At 39.5% G+C, this 19,018-nt stretch overlaps 1 protein-coding gene across 2 annotated transcripts; it reads left to right on the top strand.

The window, feature by feature from the left end:
- Nucleotides 1-702: 702 nt before the first annotated feature.
- On the top strand, nt 703-12,753 carry tdrd3 (tudor domain containing 3). 2 transcript variants are annotated; one of them, XM_056381947.1, is made up of 14 exons: nt 703-899; nt 1,855-1,939; nt 2,875-2,940; nt 3,561-3,721; nt 4,854-4,995; nt 5,173-5,244; nt 7,135-7,284; nt 7,817-7,969; nt 8,566-8,740; nt 9,421-9,546; nt 10,104-11,056; nt 11,553-11,678; nt 11,876-12,015; nt 12,485-12,753. In XM_056381947.1, the coding sequence occupies exons 1-13, from the start codon at nt 862-864 to the stop codon at nt 11,990-11,992; spliced, it is 2,364 nt and encodes a 787-aa protein (XP_056237922.1). In that variant the 5' UTR covers nt 703-861; the 3' UTR covers nt 11,993-12,015; nt 12,485-12,753. The 2 variants fall into 2 exon arrangements, with proteins under 2 accessions (XP_056237922.1, XP_056237930.1); XM_056381955.1 differs by lacking the exon at nt 12,485-12,753 and having other exon boundaries at nt 11,842-12,010.
- Nucleotides 12,754-19,018: the final 6,265 nt, after the last annotated feature.

Raw genomic sequence — 19,018 nt, 5'->3', positions numbered from 1 at the left:
CCAAAGTATTAGTTAGTGCAGTTCTACATTAATTTAAAGTACAGTACAGTGAGCTATGTCCCACATGCATTTTCAACTGTCTGTTTTTCCCCAATTCATATGTAGGCCCTATACAATTTACCTGTGATACAGAATTATACGGTGGTCGTGCACATTGACAGTATATAACAGAACTACTCATGATGCAGAAGGCAATGTCGGGTTTGCTCACAACACTCCTCATTGTGGGATATAAACTCATGTATAGGGCAAGATTTGTGAATCTAATGGGAATCAGTTCACTTCTGAAAAATGTGTTTAAATGTGTGTGTGTGTTTAAATGTAGGCTATTCTTAAAAGGAAATTATTTCAATCCCTTCTGGGGCCAATTAGCTTTGTTGGCCTGATTTGGACTGGGATTGTCCCAACTAAGCCTAACAACTAGGGGTGAAAACTGAGAGGTAGCATGAGTGAAATGTCCTCAGATGCAATTCAGTCTAAAAAGCCAACCAACTTATTCATGAATTCAGAAAGTCTTCCAGTAAGAAGAGTTTGTCCTTTATCTTACCTACCACCCTTTCGGACCATTGAGATATCTTTGTCTAATCTGACTAAATCTCATAAAAGAAAAATTTGTTTTAAAAAACCGAACAAAAACGAAACAGAAATTTAAATAGTGTTTTGACCCTCTCGGCACTCCATACTTATAGAACGCGTCTCAATCGGTGACGTATGTAACGTAGGGTCGTTGGGTACTCACTTTAGCGAGCCTTATCGTTGTCAAGAGAAAATATGCATTTCAGAGGCAGATAGTCGTAATCCACATGTGCTCATTGTAAACCCACTGGTGTTGTTATTTACACATCTACGGTTTGCACGAAAATGACTGATTTGACAGAATCCCTGGCGAAAGAGGGCTGGTAAGTAGCATGGTAGCTAACGTCAGTGAGCTAGCTAACTTACAGGGGTGCTTACTGAGATTGGTTTTGGCTAATAATACTAAATCTTATATCTTTACACGAGGGTTTCGCAATGTTTTCAAAGTACATACGACCACTTTAAAATGTGCGGATTGTGGCAAGTTTATTGGTTTACCTAAAGCGAAACTAAGGCTCACTAACTAAGTAGCTAGCGAGATAAACAACGTTAGCCAGCTAACACACACTTAGCATGCCACTAACGTCATGCAAACAGTTGGGACTGCAGTTTGTGTTAACTGTTGAGCAGTAATAACGTTACATGCAGCGGTGGTCAAAGATACTAGTGGAGACACTCATTCCAGCGCCGATCTCAAACAAATGTAATGCTTTTGAAAGTCAGAACTCGTTAGCAGCACACATTACTGTACAATATATATAATAGCGCGGACTGTAGCCCACCTTCGTCTACAAAACATCCAAATGTAACTATATACCCCTTCTAGCATTTCTCAAAGGATAAAAAAAATCCAGTTAGTGATGTTCTATTATACAGTTGCGACTAAATTCAGGGACATTTAATATTGTTTCCCAGGTTGTTCATTTTTTGGAACATGATATACTCTGTACAAAAATGTTGAGGGCGCTCTGTATCATTGGTCAACCCGCCGTAAAAGAAAGTCTTAATAATATATGATTGTGTCTTATCACGTGGTGAAACTAGTTTATTTTATTTTTTAAAAAACCCATTAAATTCGAACGTTCTTGTTTAAACGCCATGTTTCATGGTTGATTGAATTTTGTTTGAGACAGAAGAATTATCAATCAATATAAATTAAATTATGATTTAATTGCAGTGTGTATATGCTTTTGTAGAAACTTTTAAATGTTTTAACATTATTGTGGTTTAACATGTTCATGTACTGCTTGAAACTTCATCATATTTGTCATCTTACAGGTACCTCAGTGATGAAGGCATAGCAGAACTGAAAGGCTCTGCTGAGAAAATAACACACAGTGACATTATTCGTATTGCTCTCCACGTAAGTTTTAATCTTGTTTTAAAGTTTTGTAATGAAGATACTCTATTCAACAGTGGGTTTGCACTGTGAGAATTGTTGGATCTCTAATAAATATTATTATTGTTATTGAGTACAGACTAGTCTATTTGAAAAGTGCCTTGAGATAACTTCTGTTGTGATTTGCTACCGTATGAATAAAAATTAAGAGTAAGAGAAAGAACTGTTGTATACTTATGTATACACCTATCATACATGATAATGAAGTCCCATTTCTTCTACCCTGTTGAAAGTCTTGATGCAGCATATTGAAATAATTGCATTGTATTTGTATTAAGAGAAATTCTATTGAGACATCAATGAAGAAAAAGTGGAATTCCTTTTTTAGGTTCATTGGAGAAATGAACAAGCTACGTTTAGAGATATTGTCAGCTGCAGTAAAGCAGGATTGTAAAAAGGATGGGTGACATTTGGCATTGGTTCCCTGTTCCAGCCAACAGAAATCTGAAAGGTGTTTGCAGTATGGAGAAACATTACAAGCATTGGTCATTGTTTTGGTTACAAGGACATATACAATCCTATTGGTTGTAAGTAACTGTGTTAAATATTAGCAATGATTTATGATTATGATTGAACACAGTAATCCATATAAATAAATATTACACCACATATGTTCCACCCTACAATAGACTGTATAGTACTGCAAATTTGCCTCTAGTGCATGGGCATGTTAACTTGCCTGCTTCAAACTGGCTTCATGATGTCCATTTCTGAGAGTATAAATGAAAGGGCTCCTCGCTAACATGGCAATGAATAGCATTAGGCAGATTTTTTTTATTGTGAGGCACATTCCAGTGTTGGAATGTATGTAAGGTAAACTCTATTACATTATTTCATTTCATTATGCCCTGCAGATTATTTGTTATTCATTTTAAAACTAAGCAGTATGTCCTTTGCAGAGTGATCTTAGGACTACTGGGAGAAAATTCCTACCAGCTGATATCAATAGTGGAAGAACTGAGAAGGTGAGTGGTGAAGAAAATCTTATATGGCCGTTTCAGTTTCATTTATGAAACTTGGTGGGAAATGATGTGCTGTTTTTCTTTTACAGCTGAAAGTCACTGCAATGCAGGCTCAAATTGACAGTTGAAATGCAGTTCTTATTAGTGCCACTAGATGGCCCCAATACACTGACAAATATAGTTCAAAGAACTGCTTCTTCACCTGAGAAACTGGAGCTGAGCAACTGTTAAGAAAAATTGTCTAAATAAAACATGTAATTACAACATATATTTTCTTTTGTGAGCTTAACCATGGCTCCCTTCTGGCTTGGAAAAAGGTGGACACTCATAGTATGTCTGAAAGTATAAGTGCTATTTGAGATCCTGAAATTACATTACACTACTATATACACTACTACAATTGCTTTTTTTTTCATAACATGATCACTGTGAAATTAAAGCTAAGCCATGAGGCAGTTCAGAGAAATCCATAAACCAATGCTGACACAGGTATGCTAAATGAAAGAGTTGTTTTTATAAATGCGTTAGTTTTTGTGCGTATTTCGCTTTTGCAATCCTCCCCCACGTGCTGCTGAATTGCCGTCCAAGCCATAACTCTTTTGTTGTCTCCTGCACATGGCCAGTTGGAGGGTCCATGTGTTCTCCAGGTGCAGAAGGTCAGGAACATCTCAGCTCCTAAAGACCATGAGGAGTCCCAGGGCGCGCCACGAATGCTGCGCCTGCAAATGACAGATGGGCACACCACCTGTGTTGGCTTGGAGTTTAAACACCTGTCTAAGATCAGGTATTTTACAGTTTTGTTGTATGAATTTGGTTGAATATATTAGGCTTGTTTTTATTAAGATCCTTGTAATCTGATGCTTATTATTTAATATAAAGTATTACTAAAATAGATAAATGTATAGGAGCTACAGAGATGTAAAGCAGGGTGTCTTTTAGCCAGTTCCTCATATATTAAAAGCAAATGTGTAAAATTCTGCACACACACCCTTCACCTCCTGTCAACACTCACCCCACCACATGCCTCAATTTTCCCTTTATCTGCAATTTCCACGTGGTGGCAGCTGATCTAACAATTCTCAGCCTTAATTACATCTCCATCCCAGCAACGGTGGCCTTGGTGACTGCTGCCATGGTGACTAGCCAGTCTGTACAGGTGGAGTGGCCAGAATGTGGGCCTTGACTTCCTGATGGGAAGAGAGGAAAGAACAGAACAAATCCCCTCTTTATGAGCGGCACACACACACTGGCTACCAACAGCGGTGGTTAGTGTTTCTATTGAAAGTGTTCGCTTTGGTGTGCATGAGGCCATAAGTGAGTGGCAAAGAAGGATGAGATGGATTACAGGACTTTTCAGTGAGGGATACTGGTATAGAGGAATGACAATTAAGCATTAAGTAGCAACATTGATCAAAGGGTGAATAGTGTGTTTGTTGGATTGAATGTATGTGCTTGTACATGATTGAATCGAGGATAGAGAGTGCCTCACTTCTGCATTGGCCACTGTCGTGAGGCCACTAGCATCCATCCCAGAGGTTTGGAGTGAAATCCCTAATTGTTGCTTTGGCATCCGGCATCAGTAGCTGGAAATCCCTCTAAGTCCCTGTGCTTTCCTAATGACAGAGGCAGAGGCCTTATCAGGCCTGATGAGATAGAGGGGCTTTTAATTTACCGTGAGGATGGGTGAGCAGCTGGGATTATTAATAGTCTCTCCTAGCCTCACCACCCACTCCCTGGCACTGCTCCATGTCATTTATAAAGTGGTATGGGAAAAGCAATAGGGTGTTGGGCTCAGTATATGCAGTCATCACGTCTTAAGACCTTGAATCTGTTAAATATTTGATAGTTGATTGGACATAAACATATGAAGCATCCTTGTGTGAATGAATTTTTACTGTCTTTTCTTTGTTTTTCAGTCTTAACACCCCCCCTGGAACAAAGGTGAAGCTGCTTGGTATAGTCCAGGTTAAAAATGGTCTTGTGCTACTCGATGACTCAAAAATCTCTGTCCTTGGAGGAGAAGTTGATCACATGGTGGAGAAATGGGAGCTACAAAGGGTGAGGGTCAATTTTGTCATGATGGCTCATCTACTTTTACTAAAAATATGGAATTCATGTGTTGGTAATCATTTTAAATCTACGCTAGAGGCCACCCCCGGTCTGTCATTAGTCTTGCTAGCAGTATACTTTTTCTTCAATTTTAAGAATGATCTCACTTTGCCATTCAACCTGCAGAGTCTGGCCAAACACAGCAGGAGTAACATTGGAGCAGAAGGTGGACCACCTCCATTTGTGCCATTTGGTCAGGTGAGGAAAGATTATATTTATAATAGAGCGCTTGTCAAAGCAAAAAATGCAAAGTGCTTGCTTGATATAAATACTGGAAGAAAAACAACGTACCAGAATTGGGAGTAGTTTCTGAAAATGAGATTTGAGCTGTGATTTGAAAGAAGTCAGGGGTACTGCTGAATAACAATAACAGCTCTCAAATATATGCAAGTAGCCAAACCCAGGCCCGGCTCCAGGAGTTGGCCTTGATGTCCCTTTTCTTGGCAATGTTCCCTCTGATCTTTCTGAGGTAATTGTTAGAGTCTTCATGAATCTTTAAAATGCATGACTGAATTTTAATTTTGCTTTGTTGTCCTACCACGCACCCTATAAACAGTTCAATGGCAGTGTTTGCCCCTCCTACAATATCTGCTGTGCAAGTGTTGCATTTGTATTAAAATAAAATGCTGAGGTAATTGGTTGAAAATCTGAGAAAAGATTAAATGATGAGCAGGCACCCAAAGTGCATCATCAAAGATAAATAATATGCTCCAAATTAACACTTCCATCACATCATCACATTGTCAAACATTTGGTATCTATACGAAGTATTTAATTTGAAAATAATCATAAGTGCTTTCAGGAAGTGTTAAACCACCTTAATTTTTTCCACATTTTGACATCAGGCTATTTACAGAAAATTAAATATAGTCCATATAGAAAATACTCAGCCTGAGTCAATACTCCCTTGGCAAGGATCACAATTTCAGAGAGGGATACATCCAGATCAGCTTGACACTTGGATTTTGAGATTTTCACCCACTCTTTGCTCAAGCTTTGTAAAGCTGGAGGAGGAAAATTTGGGAATTGTCATTCAACATTCTCGAGAGTCTCAGTGTAGCTATATTTATAATGCTGGGTCACTCTGATTTTCCTTGGCTCCATGTTATATCAGTCAATAAGTTTCACTTCTCTCAGTTCCTGCATTCTCCCAGTATGAAGCTGCCACCTTCATGCTTCACAGCAGTAATTTCTAAAAGTGAGAAGAGTTGGCTGGTTTTCACGGGACATTTTGTTTCTCCTGAATAGTTAAATTAAGTGCCATCTCATCAGACAATATAATTATTTGCTTAGTTGATTTTCACCAGTGTTTGGTATGCTTGAGAGCACTGAAAGAAAGTAGCGTTCAAGTTTTAGTCACCAATATTTACATCAACTATCACTTAGCTTGGATAATCTACATAGCTCACAGACAGTCATCTTTTGTAACTGTAAGTTTATGAATTGGCAGTAAATAATCTCAGTGGTGCTGATCTGAAAACCTGAGCAAATAAAATCCAAATTATCTGCATACCTAGCTACCACCAGAAGCAATTGTGATAATGTCTTTTTGGTTGTAATTGAGGTGAACTATCCTCTTGACATCTAATACATTTGGCATTTTTTTAATCAGCAGCCCACTCTCCTTCTCTTCAGATAAGTCACCTCTGGCTTTTTAATCTTGCCGCCTATCACTTTACCTTGCTGGGACTGCCAACGCAGCAGAAAGATGGTGAACCTGCTCATAAGCGAAGGTCTTTGCTCCAGTCAGTTGCTGACTTCTCTGACTGAATCATCACTCTCTACAGTCATGAAACGGCTACAGAAAGTGTTCAATTTCCATCTCATTCCTCCCAAGTCACTGTTGATATTTTTTGAAACTCAGTACAGTTCAGTTTCAAAACATTAACCATGAGCTGGGAGCTCTGGGATTTGGGAGGTAAAATTAGTGTATAATTTAAACACCGCAGGTAACTTCAGCGTAACTCTAATGTAATTCAGCAAAATTTGGAAATTGTTAAGCACATTGATTCATTACTTAAGGGACTATACATGATTTAGGAGGATCTTTGAAAACATGTTCTTACTCTCTCTGTTTGCTCCCTATAGAAATGTGCAAGGAAGGATGAAGTAGACAGCAGAGAACTAGACCAGAGGAAGACCCTGCAGACTCACAATGTGGTCAAAACTACTGACGAGAATGATGAGTTTGAAAAGCAGCGGACAGCAGCTATTGCTGAAGTGGCCAAGACCAAAGAGGTACGTAAACCCGTACCAAGGATCGGAGGCTTTATTATGTCTTATGGAAATGGTTGTGTTGACTACAGGTTACTGGTAATTACTTGCTTAGACTCACAATACATTGTGTATTATAGATTCAATCTATTATACTGTTAAACTATACTATCATTGTCTTGCGCAACAAATTGTAATTTCTTCAGATAGTCTATAATTTCCAGCCTTTAATGTTGGACATTTGATTTTCAGGAGCACTCTTTTTGCCACGTTAACAGATTTTGCTGTTTCTCTTTAGCAATTGCAATTTTTGCACAAGCCATTTGATTTGGCCCCCATTTATATAAATAAATAAATAAATAAATAAATAATAATACATGCTCGTTATTGGCATTCACCTTAACCCTATTTGCCTTTGACATTAAAGTAACTCATCAAATTAAAGAAAGTCATAATTACATTGTCAGCTACAAAGTTCTGCCTCTTGTGTTGGCCTTTCTTTGTTTTTTCCTCTTTGTTTAGCTCTGTTCATCCTAATGTTCTTTTTCCTGGCTAGGGTCCCCGCACGTTTGGAGGTGGAGGAAATGCAGGCAGTAATTTAACCAGCGCTGCTTCCTCCTTCCGTGGCAGAGATTCATACCAGCAGAGGAGACGAGAAGACAGGGTTGAAAGAACTGAGAGCAGACAAGATGGAAACTACAGAGAGCTGGTGAGAAGACAAACGTGGTCCAGACCTGTAGAACAATTTAAACCTGTGTTGAAATTATGGTTTTACCCTAGCCCTCACATTACTAAAGCCTCCAATTACTGTGACAAAGCAATTTAATTGCTGGAACTTGTTCTGTGTTTGGGTTCTTTGGTCTGGACTGAAGTTTTATTTCATGGCTCATAGACTGGGTGAGACATTGATTATGATATTGTGGAAATCTAAACCAACTGGAGCTCTGGTCAGGTTTTCTAATCAAGCGGCAGTCCATTTGTCTAGCTTTGTGTAGTGACCTTCCAGTTTGGTGGCTAAACTCAGCCAGCTTTGGGCTAAATACATAAATAGGATGGAAGAGGATGCTATAGTGTTTGGCTTTGGAATGCATTAATGATGGTGTGAAACTTGAATGCATATTATTCCAACCTAAAACAAAACTTACACAGTGACACCCGTGTCTGGGCCACTAAAGATTTTTTAAATATTTATTCAAATATTATTTTGCCATGGTTTGTTTTTCTCCGCTATCCACTCAATCCATCTTCCTCTGTTCAATTCAATCTTGCTCCTGTGTCTAATATTACATTACGTTCTGTGTGTAGGTGGATGAACGTGCTCTGAGAGACATCATGGAGATGGGCTTTAACAGAGAGGCTGCTCGACAGGCTCTGATGGATAATAACAACAACCTTGAGGTGGCACTAAACAGCCTACTGACTGGATCTTCTGGTAGCAGACCTGGCCCTGTGGTAGCTGAAAACAAGCCCCAACCCAGAGGTACGTATGTAGATACATACATAGATAGATACATACACACCTGCCCACTGTGTGCTTTGCTTGAAAAATTGCCCATAGCCTGAAAAGGTTTCTACCAAGTAACAGTGAGGTTTTGGGGAGCGATATGGAGGTCCTCTTAATGCAGTGAAAATCACCTACAGCCCAGTTAAAGTTACACAGTGGCGGTTTTGCTTGTTTTAGTCCATTTACCGCAATTGTTTTCCCAAGCCCACTATAAGGTTTCAGATGGATATTCTACTTTACCAGCAGTCATTGTTTTGTATTTGTTTCAGTGCTGACAATCAACCTGCAGCAGCACCTTACTGAACCTAACAACTGACAAGATTTGTTTTTTATCATGCGGTACAAAAACTGTGAGGAAGGACTGTTTTCAAAGCTTTTATTGTTGCTGTAGACATGGATCCTCAGAGTGAGCCATTCATGTAATCTTTAAGTGTATATGTGTTGCTATATTACTCTTCACACTGAGCAAAAGTAATTAATCAGTATCAGTGGTGTTCAGGTTTAAAATTAATACACATGCAAACAAACCTATGGACACAGGCATCTTTGTCACAGACACCTTCGATATGGATAATCACAGTGTACAATCATCCTGTTTCATTGATCAAACTGTTTGTTACCGGGTCTATATAAGTTTATTTTTGGACTCTTCTCAGCCAGAGGAAAGGGGAGAGGCCGATCCAGAAATGAAGACGAGGAGGAGGGAGGAGGGGGAAGGCCATCTGGACCAAGCACTCTGTTTGACTTTCTGGAATCCAAGATGGGAGTTTTCTCCATTGATGGTGAGTGAACTGGTCTGGATTTCATTCTAAACTGCCTTGGTACCTCTGTCTGGCCTACAACCATCAAGCTTTAAGTTTCTACTTGACGTGTTTCAGGAAGAGGCACATTTCATGATATTAAATATGGGTGATGTTGGTGTACTTTTTCAAGCCAGTTCTCAACAGTACGTTAACATGGACAGACATCTGTCTATCTGGCTATAGTGAGCTGAGGGGAATTATTCTCTGTCTCTGAAATCAGCGCTAGTGTAGAAGACCAATGCAGCACTGGGCTGTAATTGAAAGTGGGCATGAACACATTTTTATATACTGTATATTTAAATATTTGGTTGTGTTTGACCAAAGTTCATATGGTTTGGTGATTCCATTGACGATATTCTCATCTTTTATTTACTACTGCTCCCTTCATGTTTTTGTTGATCTTTTTAGTGATCTTTAATCATCATTGAATATGGGTGTGTGGTATATAGTAATATGGTCTTTTCAATATTATTTATTCTAATATTGTTTTGCCATAATGTTTTATTACAATTCCCTGTTTTGGTGTGTTTTCTCAGAGTCAAAGAGCCAGGCACCTCAGAGACATCATGAGAGTAAAGCTAATTTCTCCAACTCAGACTATTACTCCAAAGACACATCTCAGTCCAAGTTCTCCTCGCATTATGACCACAGGCAACAAAGGAATGACAAACCCCCTCGCTTCCATAGGGACACTGATTTTCCGAAACCTGGCCAGGAGCCTCTCTCTAACTGTACAACCTCCCATACATCAGCTCAAGCCCAGCAGTGGAAGGGCCAGGAGCGATGGTCACGAGGCACATCAGACAGATCGCAGAATGACAGGAGAGAGACACGAGATGAGCAGATTTTTCCTCCTTCCTTCCCAACTACTTTCACACGTTCAAAAGAACCTCAGCAGCAGATGGAGTTTAGTGGCTCTCACCACCAGCGATCCAGAAACGGAGATGGTGGTGGTGGGAACATGGCCGGACTGTCTCACAGGAGAGGGGTAAAAGACAATGTACCCACATCTAAACTGACTAATTCTGCAGGCAGTGAGGTGGATGGAAGAGGAAATAATAGGCGTACAGAGAGAACTGAAGAACCCAACAGCAGGAGGAAGGGGAAGAATGACCGGCCAAACTCGGAACACTTTGACCGACAAAGGGATAGTGGGCCTCCAAACTTTAACTTGAGGGGAGGAAGCTCAGGGCCGTCCCAAGAAGTGGGGGGATCACGCGAATCTCGAGTGATGACAGGGGATCCTTCTCATTTCCAAAATGGAGATATGGAGCACAAAAGAACTGGGCCAATCAAGCCATCAAACTCAACTTGTCCCCCCAACAGGGAGCCGCCCCCAAAGAAAACCACTTCTAACAACTCAGGACCTAAAAGAAGGTCAGGACAAGGCAGAGGTCAAGGTCCACGAGGTCAAGAGAAAAGTCATATTGTGGAACACTCTTGGAAACCTGGAGACCAGTGTCTGGCACAGTACTGGGAAGATAGCAAGGTATGTCATTCCTGAATTGGTAACATAGCAATAGGTGGTAGTTTTTGAAATATGTTTGCATTCAACTTAATGTATGCTTAGTTAGAGAAACTTTGCTGAAATAAAAAGAAAATTATATACATGCACAAAGGAGCTCATAATGTGAGATGTAAACTGTCTGCAGTAACTGCTACAAATTGGACAACAAATTTGTGACAACATTGAAATAATTAACAACTAAATCTGCTACAGGGACAATTCACTGACATTCATTGTGGAATTCTAGAAATGTCAGATGTCCTTTTCTTTGTCTGACACTTGTTTGACAGTTAGCATGTTAAATGGCATCAAAAAATAATTAGTGCTATTGTGACTCATTTATCTCTCAGTCAGTGTTGACAGATTTTGGCATGTTATAATTAATTGATGTAAATTTGTCTTGTCTTGACATGTGATAATATTTGTATTAAAATAATAAGGTTTCTGTTTCTGTCTGTGGTTGTGTGTGCGTGTGAAGTTCTACCATGCCAGAATAGATGCTGTGCATCCATCAGGCTCCACAGCTGTGGTTGTATTTAGTGATTATGGAAATTGCGAAGAGGTCCTGCTGCATAACATCAAACCTGTTGCTGCTGATGTACTGGTAAGGAGAAAGAAAACCTATCAATCACAGAATTTATTATTCATCATTTTAAAGATCAGAATGTGTTGGTTAATATTAAAAGAAAGCAACTAATTAAACTATATTCAAGTGGGTTGAGGAAAGGTGAGGAAATATGATTGACATGTAATCTGATTACCCACAGTAACATCACAACCATATCAAATGTACAATGGCAGGAGGAAGATGATGGTTACTACGACAGTTCACTAGAGTTTCGTCGTGGGGGAGATGGACAGCCTAGACGCACGAGGCCCACACAACAGTATTACCAGCCACCCAGGGCACGAGATTGATGTGTCTGCGTTTACACTGGCAGGTAAATGTGAAATTGTGGGGTTTTTTTGTGTTTTTTTTTTTTTTTTTTTTTTTTCATTAATAATCAAACATCAGTTTGAACAGTGTTCCTATTTTTATGTAGAAGATTTGTATTCATAACATTCTTGTTTTCTTCGTGGTTGGAGTTGTGAATTATTTAGTAAACGTGAAAGTATAGACTAGAAATATTTGGAGGCATTTCTGTAACCTAGTTTCTTGCATTATTACCTGTATATAATATGCAATAGAAACAGTTGCCAACCACAGCTAAAAAAAAAAAAAAAAAGAAAAAGCTCATGCTCATTTTATGTAGAAATTGATTTTGTATAAGAATTTCAACTTTCACAGCTTCTCCTGGTACCAAGCATTGTTTCAAAAGTTCTTACAAGATGCTGTCAAATTCCAAACGTGGTTAATTTTGTGCATTGATTTAATAATTTTCTCTTTTTTTTTTTTTTTTTTCCTTTTAGCTCCATCCGTCAGTGTGCTTGTCCCACCTCCTTCCACGACAGAGATTATTTGACTTTCTGCAACAATCCAGAGTGCTTCCAGAAACTTTTAAGTGTGCACACTGTCAGGACATACAGAACTTTTCAAAGGGCTTGGACCTCATGCAAAAATGAAAGAAAAACTGACATGAGCACTTGTTGTTTTTGTTAAAGACATATCTACTGTATATGTTGTGAAGATTTGTTAAATGGATGCATTAAAATAAACAGTTACTATAGTATGTAGCTGATTTGTTGTTTTAATGTGTTTTATTTTTAATTCAAATGATGAATAAACTAATGGAGAGCAGAAAAAGAAACCTCTCCAGGGTCTTTAGTTTTATTTTTAATCTCTTGACAGTAGTTACACTTGTCAGTTAGTGTTAGTTTATCACTTAATTAATTTGAGTTTGTTTTGACTGATAACAACTCATTTACCAAATTAGCTAAATCTATTGTATTTTAGATCTGTAATTTCTCCTCTCGTGAACAGACAGGCAGGATGACTCCATAGCAAGCAGCTGAAGCTCATTTGTTGTGCTCCCTGAAGCAAATCCGAAGGGTAAGACAATCTCTTCCCCCCTGTAATAGAGATGGTTACATTACAGAGATATCATTTTGCACAATACAAAAGGGACTCTACCCAGCTCTTCAAGCACTGCACCCACACACACCAATGTGCTGGCTGTTTATGGACCTGTGTTGCACGAGAGAGAAGTTTTACACATCAAGAAATAATCTCTACCTCAGCTCCAATTTCACTCTTACCAACAGTAGGAGACCAATGGACAATGCACCAAGGTTCAGCAGAGAGGTCGCTGTGCTATTCTGTATCACTGGTCCAAAGGATGTGCTTTATTTTCCAACTGAGGCGCCAAGTGAGCATAGATGAATAATTAACAGCTGGTAATATGGAAACCTATCCTTTAGGGAGGAACTGAAAGTGAAGCTCTTGGAAGCCTTCCTGGGTACTGGGTACACACCGGCCAGATATTTAAAAAGGATTGATTTTCAATCAGATAAACAGTGATATTTCGGTAGGAGGAATTAGGCCCATTTCATATTGAATATTTGTGCCATGTCCCTGTGAAATGTCACATGCAGCAAATATTGGGCAGAAGCCCTGTGGTCCCTTAATCATTAGACCCAGAAATTGTAGTGTTATGTGTGGAAATCGTGATGCTGTGGGTTATAGGGTCTAAAGTGTAAACTGATTCTTATCAAATAGAAACTCCTATGAAAGTAACAGAGAAACTCAGGAATTAAACAGGGTGCTTGGAACACTTTTTTTCTTTTGGTAAATTATCAATATATGTTTATTGTATATTCTCTTTGTCAAAATGCTTTTTCAGTGGGGTTTTAAAGAAATCAGTTTTCAGGGTGTGAGTGGCCATGATATTTATGAAGCCACAATTAACGCTGAATGGATGAGCCAATGTAAGTGTAATGTTAGCGTTGCATGGCATCTTATTCCTTATTAAGAAAGTGTAACATGAAAAGAAGAGAAGAAAAGATGAAAGCTTGTAGAACAGATTAGATTGCATCTTGTTGTACATGTTTATGTAACTGCACAGTTGATGCAATCTTGTTGATGCTGTGATCAGAGTAAATCTAAAGCTTCAAATGCTGTGTATGATTTTCTGTGACAGATACACCCTTGGTTTGCGCTCATTTATCCAGCATACTACAAACAATCTTATGACTGGATTGTGCATGAAAGGATTTACAGTGGGAGTGTTGGGGCAGCAACTCACTTTTTAATGTTTGGGCTTGATAGGTTTGAATACAGCCAGTCTGATTGTATTATAGTAGATTGTAGTATATTCTATTTATATTGGATTATGAGAGGGTGGCAAGATTGATCTGTGGTTATAGCTGCCACCTCACAGAAAAAAGGTTTTGTGTTCAAATTGACAAACATGTTCTTCCTACAGGGAACTGGTGACTGTAAAATTGCCTTTAGGTGTAAAAGTGAGTGTGTGTCCTGTATGTAACCACCCATGTGATAGACATCAGATCTGTCCAGAGTGTACCCCACAAAACACCTTAACGTCATGATCACTAAAGAAATAGCAATCAGGCTGCGATATAGTGTTCATCCCAACACAAATTATATAATTTCGTAGTGGGTTTATATTAATTTCCACTTGGTTCGTTTAACTCGGATGTACCATATGTTAAACAGGAAAATATCCAGGGTTACTGGAATACAAGACTGTTCAGTTGTGCTCCTCTTCTTTGAGAAGTCAACCAGGAGGTGCTTATGCTGTGGAAATCAAAAGCTTTTGAACATCTTCTTTTCTGCCTCTGCATTCATTCCTGTGCCACGACCAACAGGGTAACATACACAGGCTTATTTGGTGGAACATATCTGTTTATTCATTGTTAATGTGCTTCTGCTGTGAAAGTAAATTGTTGTCAATTCTAAAATCAGCATGCTAACATGCTCACAATGACAATTTTCCCATGCTGATATTAGGTGGATACCGTTTACCAAATTGACCATCTTAGTTAAGTGTGTTAGCATGCTAACATTAGGTTATTAGCACTGAACACAAAGTACAACTGAGTCTGGGAATGACATTAGTTTTGCAAGTACGTAGCTGTAATCACCGATGTGATTACAATTATTTTGAGGGGGACACAAATGTCTATCAAATTTCAAGGCAATCCATCCATTAATTGTTGATGTTTTGGACTCAACAACACAAATCTGAATCTCATGGAGTAACTAGAGGAAAAGTCAGGGCATCACCAAAGTCATTAGGATTCATCCTCTGGGGACCATGAACTTCTCTTTAAAACGTTTAGGCAATCTATACAGGAGATGTTGACTAGAGCAAAGTGGTGCACCAAACGACAGACAGAGCTGAAGCTGGTTGCTTGTTTCTTCGTAGCGTTACGGGCCCTCTGCTTGGTTTCCTGCTGTGACTGCACTTGTCTTCTGGGCTGCAGACCAATTGAAGGCCTTAATCAGCATGCATGGGACACACCTGGGCCCGGTGTGTCCCATGCATATAAGCAGTCTCCTCACCACACACACACACACACACACACACACACACACACACACACACACACACACACACACCTACCTCTGCAGTGTGGGGTTTCTTTGTTTTTTTTCCCTTTGTTTTTACAGCACAACATCCATGCAGCACATTTTCACTCACCCACACCCTACATGACCTTACAGAGTCCTCTCATCTACTTTATGTGTTTATTTTGATCATTTTGTTGTAAATAAATTAGTTGGTTATTTAGTATACCCCTGTGTCTCCCATCTTTTTGTGCAGGCTAAGAGCCGGGCTTGTAACAGTTGCTTTCTCCAGGCCTCTCTCAATCTGCAACCTGATAACCTTCAGCTACAGGAGGAATGCTTTTCTCTCCTCGAGAAGGGGGAACAACTTTCTTTCCCACATTAACATCCCCTTTGCTCTGCCCTTTTCGTTTCCCACATACCTGCCTCTGCTCGTATCCCCATTCACAGCTGTTGACCATTGTCTCTCTGCTTACCTGACCCCTCGTCCTCCTTCTCTCCACCATGGTACCTTTGTGGCAGTGACATCTGAACCCTGTGATCCTGTTAAATACGTCCTTTCAAACATAATTTCTACATCGGCCTCAACAACCCGGTCCTTTCTCTCCTTCTTGTGGATGAGAAAAGGGAGACCAGCGAGAACGTTACATTAAAGTGACATAAAGGCATATTTAGTACCTGGTGAAACAGAGAACGGGAGCAGCTGGAATGAAATTTAGTGTGATACCTTTTTGAGAAAGGACTTTTGTCTCGGATGCATCAGCTCCACCCATCATTCAGTCATTTAAGCTGGTTAAATTACAAGTTACTTCAAAGACTCTGCACGTGGAAAAATGTATGCACATGTATTCTGGCCCTGTTGTACTTCAGTGTAGCACTTTTATTACACCTGGACTGGAGGAATGATTGTTTCTGTGTTAAAAGAAAATATGCACTGAACGAAGAGAATATGATCCATGAAATAGGTCTCTACATATCTACATTTTAGCACTTTAATAACATCAGACCATTTCTTCTCAAAAAGTCAGATTTGAAACCAAAACTCTCTTGATTCCAGTGCTTGGTTGCCGTACAAAGACAACACTAAAGGAGGAAATGGCTGCTTTAACTACTCTTAAAAAGATTAAAATCTCAGGAAATCGTCAACACAGGATATTGAAGGGATATCGAAGGGGGCTAAAGGACCATTCTTTCTCATTTTATTCTTAGTTGTGGAAGGCTTAGGGTTGTTGTTTGCATGTGGGCTAAAGAATATAAAGTCAAACCACCATCTGGTAGATGGCGAGACAACTAACATGCAAAACAAGTGCCGTCATGTGTATGCTTTGTTCGATCTCTAGGAAAATCACATTTGTTTTGCAAAGCCTAGAACTTACTCACATGGGTGAAATTATAACAGCCATAGTGTTGGAGAGGACACATCCAGCCTTTGCATACGATCTAACACCCTGCTGCTGGACACAGAGCGAGGTAGTATATTGGATTTGAATTTGGTTTTGAGCTTGATAGACTTTGTGTTTTAGGTATGGAAAACTGGATTTTTAGTTAAATTAAACGTAATTGTTTTATGTAGGTAAAAGTCATGGTACATGATGGGACTACAGTTCTAGACTATACTTTAGTTCTATTTAGACTTAAGCATCTGCATTTCTAAGTGCTCATGAAAATTGCATGTACTGTGTATGCTCAGACCTCTATGGAACAAGCAGCATGACTTCTGACTCCATTTTGATTATACAACTCAAATCCCAATATGAAATGATGCTTCATTACATGTCATTACACCAGCTTTCATCATTGGGAAACGCGTTGTGGTTAGTGGAAGCCTCTGTCATCTGCCTGTCTGAGTGTTTCTCCAGGTGTGGTGAGACTAACGCACAAAAAGCAGAGAGAAGAAAGGTGCTGTCTTTCCAACAAAACTTATTCTACCAGTTTTGTGATCTGGAGCTAACCCCAAATGGTGTGCGCTTCACTGAGGAAGGCCCATGAAATCACTGTTGTTGTTGTGGGTGATAGATAAACAAATAGCTGTGGTTGTTTGAGCAGTCAAATGAGCAAGGACCGCACTCTGACGCTGCTTTAGTTTCCAGCAATGCTTACAGGCATTATTTCTAATTCAGGGAACTGATTCTCCCTATGGTTCAAATGCAGAGTGCCCATTTTATAACGTGCTAAAATATATAGAACACAAACTGAGATTCACACTTATTTATCGCACTTACTTTTCACCATTCTTTTCACCTTTCCCACGGTGTCCTCATGTGCCTGTCTTAAACCAGATAATTGACGTCTGAACTCACAACCCTTAAAGGTATTATAGGAAGACTGAACTGTGCTGTCAGATAGTTAATTAAAAACACTATTCATGAATTATCTTACATCTTGTGTCATATATCATTTAATATGATTGCAGTATATTTAATCCTATCGCCAGGATCAATTGCTCAAATAACTCAAAAATTCGTGCAACGATGCTTACTAAAAAGAACGTTTGGCCAAATCTCAAAATTCAGTGTTATTACTTGGACTGCAGCTGAGAGGCTCAACACTTAATGAGCAAGATAGGTGCTGCTTGTCAGAGGTAATGGCTGTTTTCAGTGTGCAGCAGACCATGGCCTACATGGGTCATTCCTCAAACATCCTGCCAACATTTGTTGCCAAGCACCCCTTTGTGTTACTCATAACACATGACAATATAATGGTCAAACGGGACCAGTTAGTTTGACCACAGACAACGTGGTCTAAGGGTGAATGATGAATCAGCAGCTGTTTATTGATCTTTACCATTACCACATATGGGTCTATGCACCAAAGCAAACATGGAGTAAAGCACCTCTCAGTCACTTTTATGGACCCTGTCCAGTTCCACCTAATGGCTACACGCCACATGAGAAAGAACTATTGAGTCCAGCTTGTGTAGCTGCTTTTGTTTTTGTTGTTTTCAATTGCCACTTACATACAAGACCTGTGTTATTTTTGTTATGTCATCTGAGCCTAAGCGCTTCCAAAACAAAACTACTCATAGTGTGGTCATGAAGATGTTGTAGGTGTTTTCTCTGATGTTGGCTGTGAAGCCAGTAACTGACAAAACTGTGTCTGCAGGCACAAAATACTGCAGTGGTGCATCTATCCACACATGGGCTTCTTTTGGGGTCATACACATCTGTGGCTGATAGAGTTGGTTGCGCTGTCGGTTGTCCTGAGTCCAATTCCCCAGAAAAGACATACGCACTCTTTTAAAGAGCAGAGCTGCCAGTCTGAGCATCTGGTTGCTCCTGGTAAGCAGAGTGCTGACATCAGACAAGACTGGACACTGACTGAATTAGCTGATCAAAGGCATCTGAAAATCTGGGCAACATTCTTTTCATAGCAGTAAGAAAGTTTTTATGTTTTGTGTCAGAGGTTGAGGGAGCACGTTTTCTTCATTTGGGTGGTGCAGTGTTGGAATCAATGTGTTACCCATCTGTTCTGAAGTA

Source organism: Seriola aureovittata, chromosome 1 (assembly GCF_021018895.1).
Source record: "Seriola aureovittata isolate HTS-2021-v1 ecotype China chromosome 1, ASM2101889v1, whole genome shotgun sequence".
Lineage (NCBI taxonomy): Eukaryota > Metazoa > Chordata > Actinopteri > Carangiformes > Carangidae > Seriola > Seriola aureovittata.
Note: the sequence above shows the minus strand (reverse complement) of the source record. Positions and strands in the feature narration are given on the sequence as shown.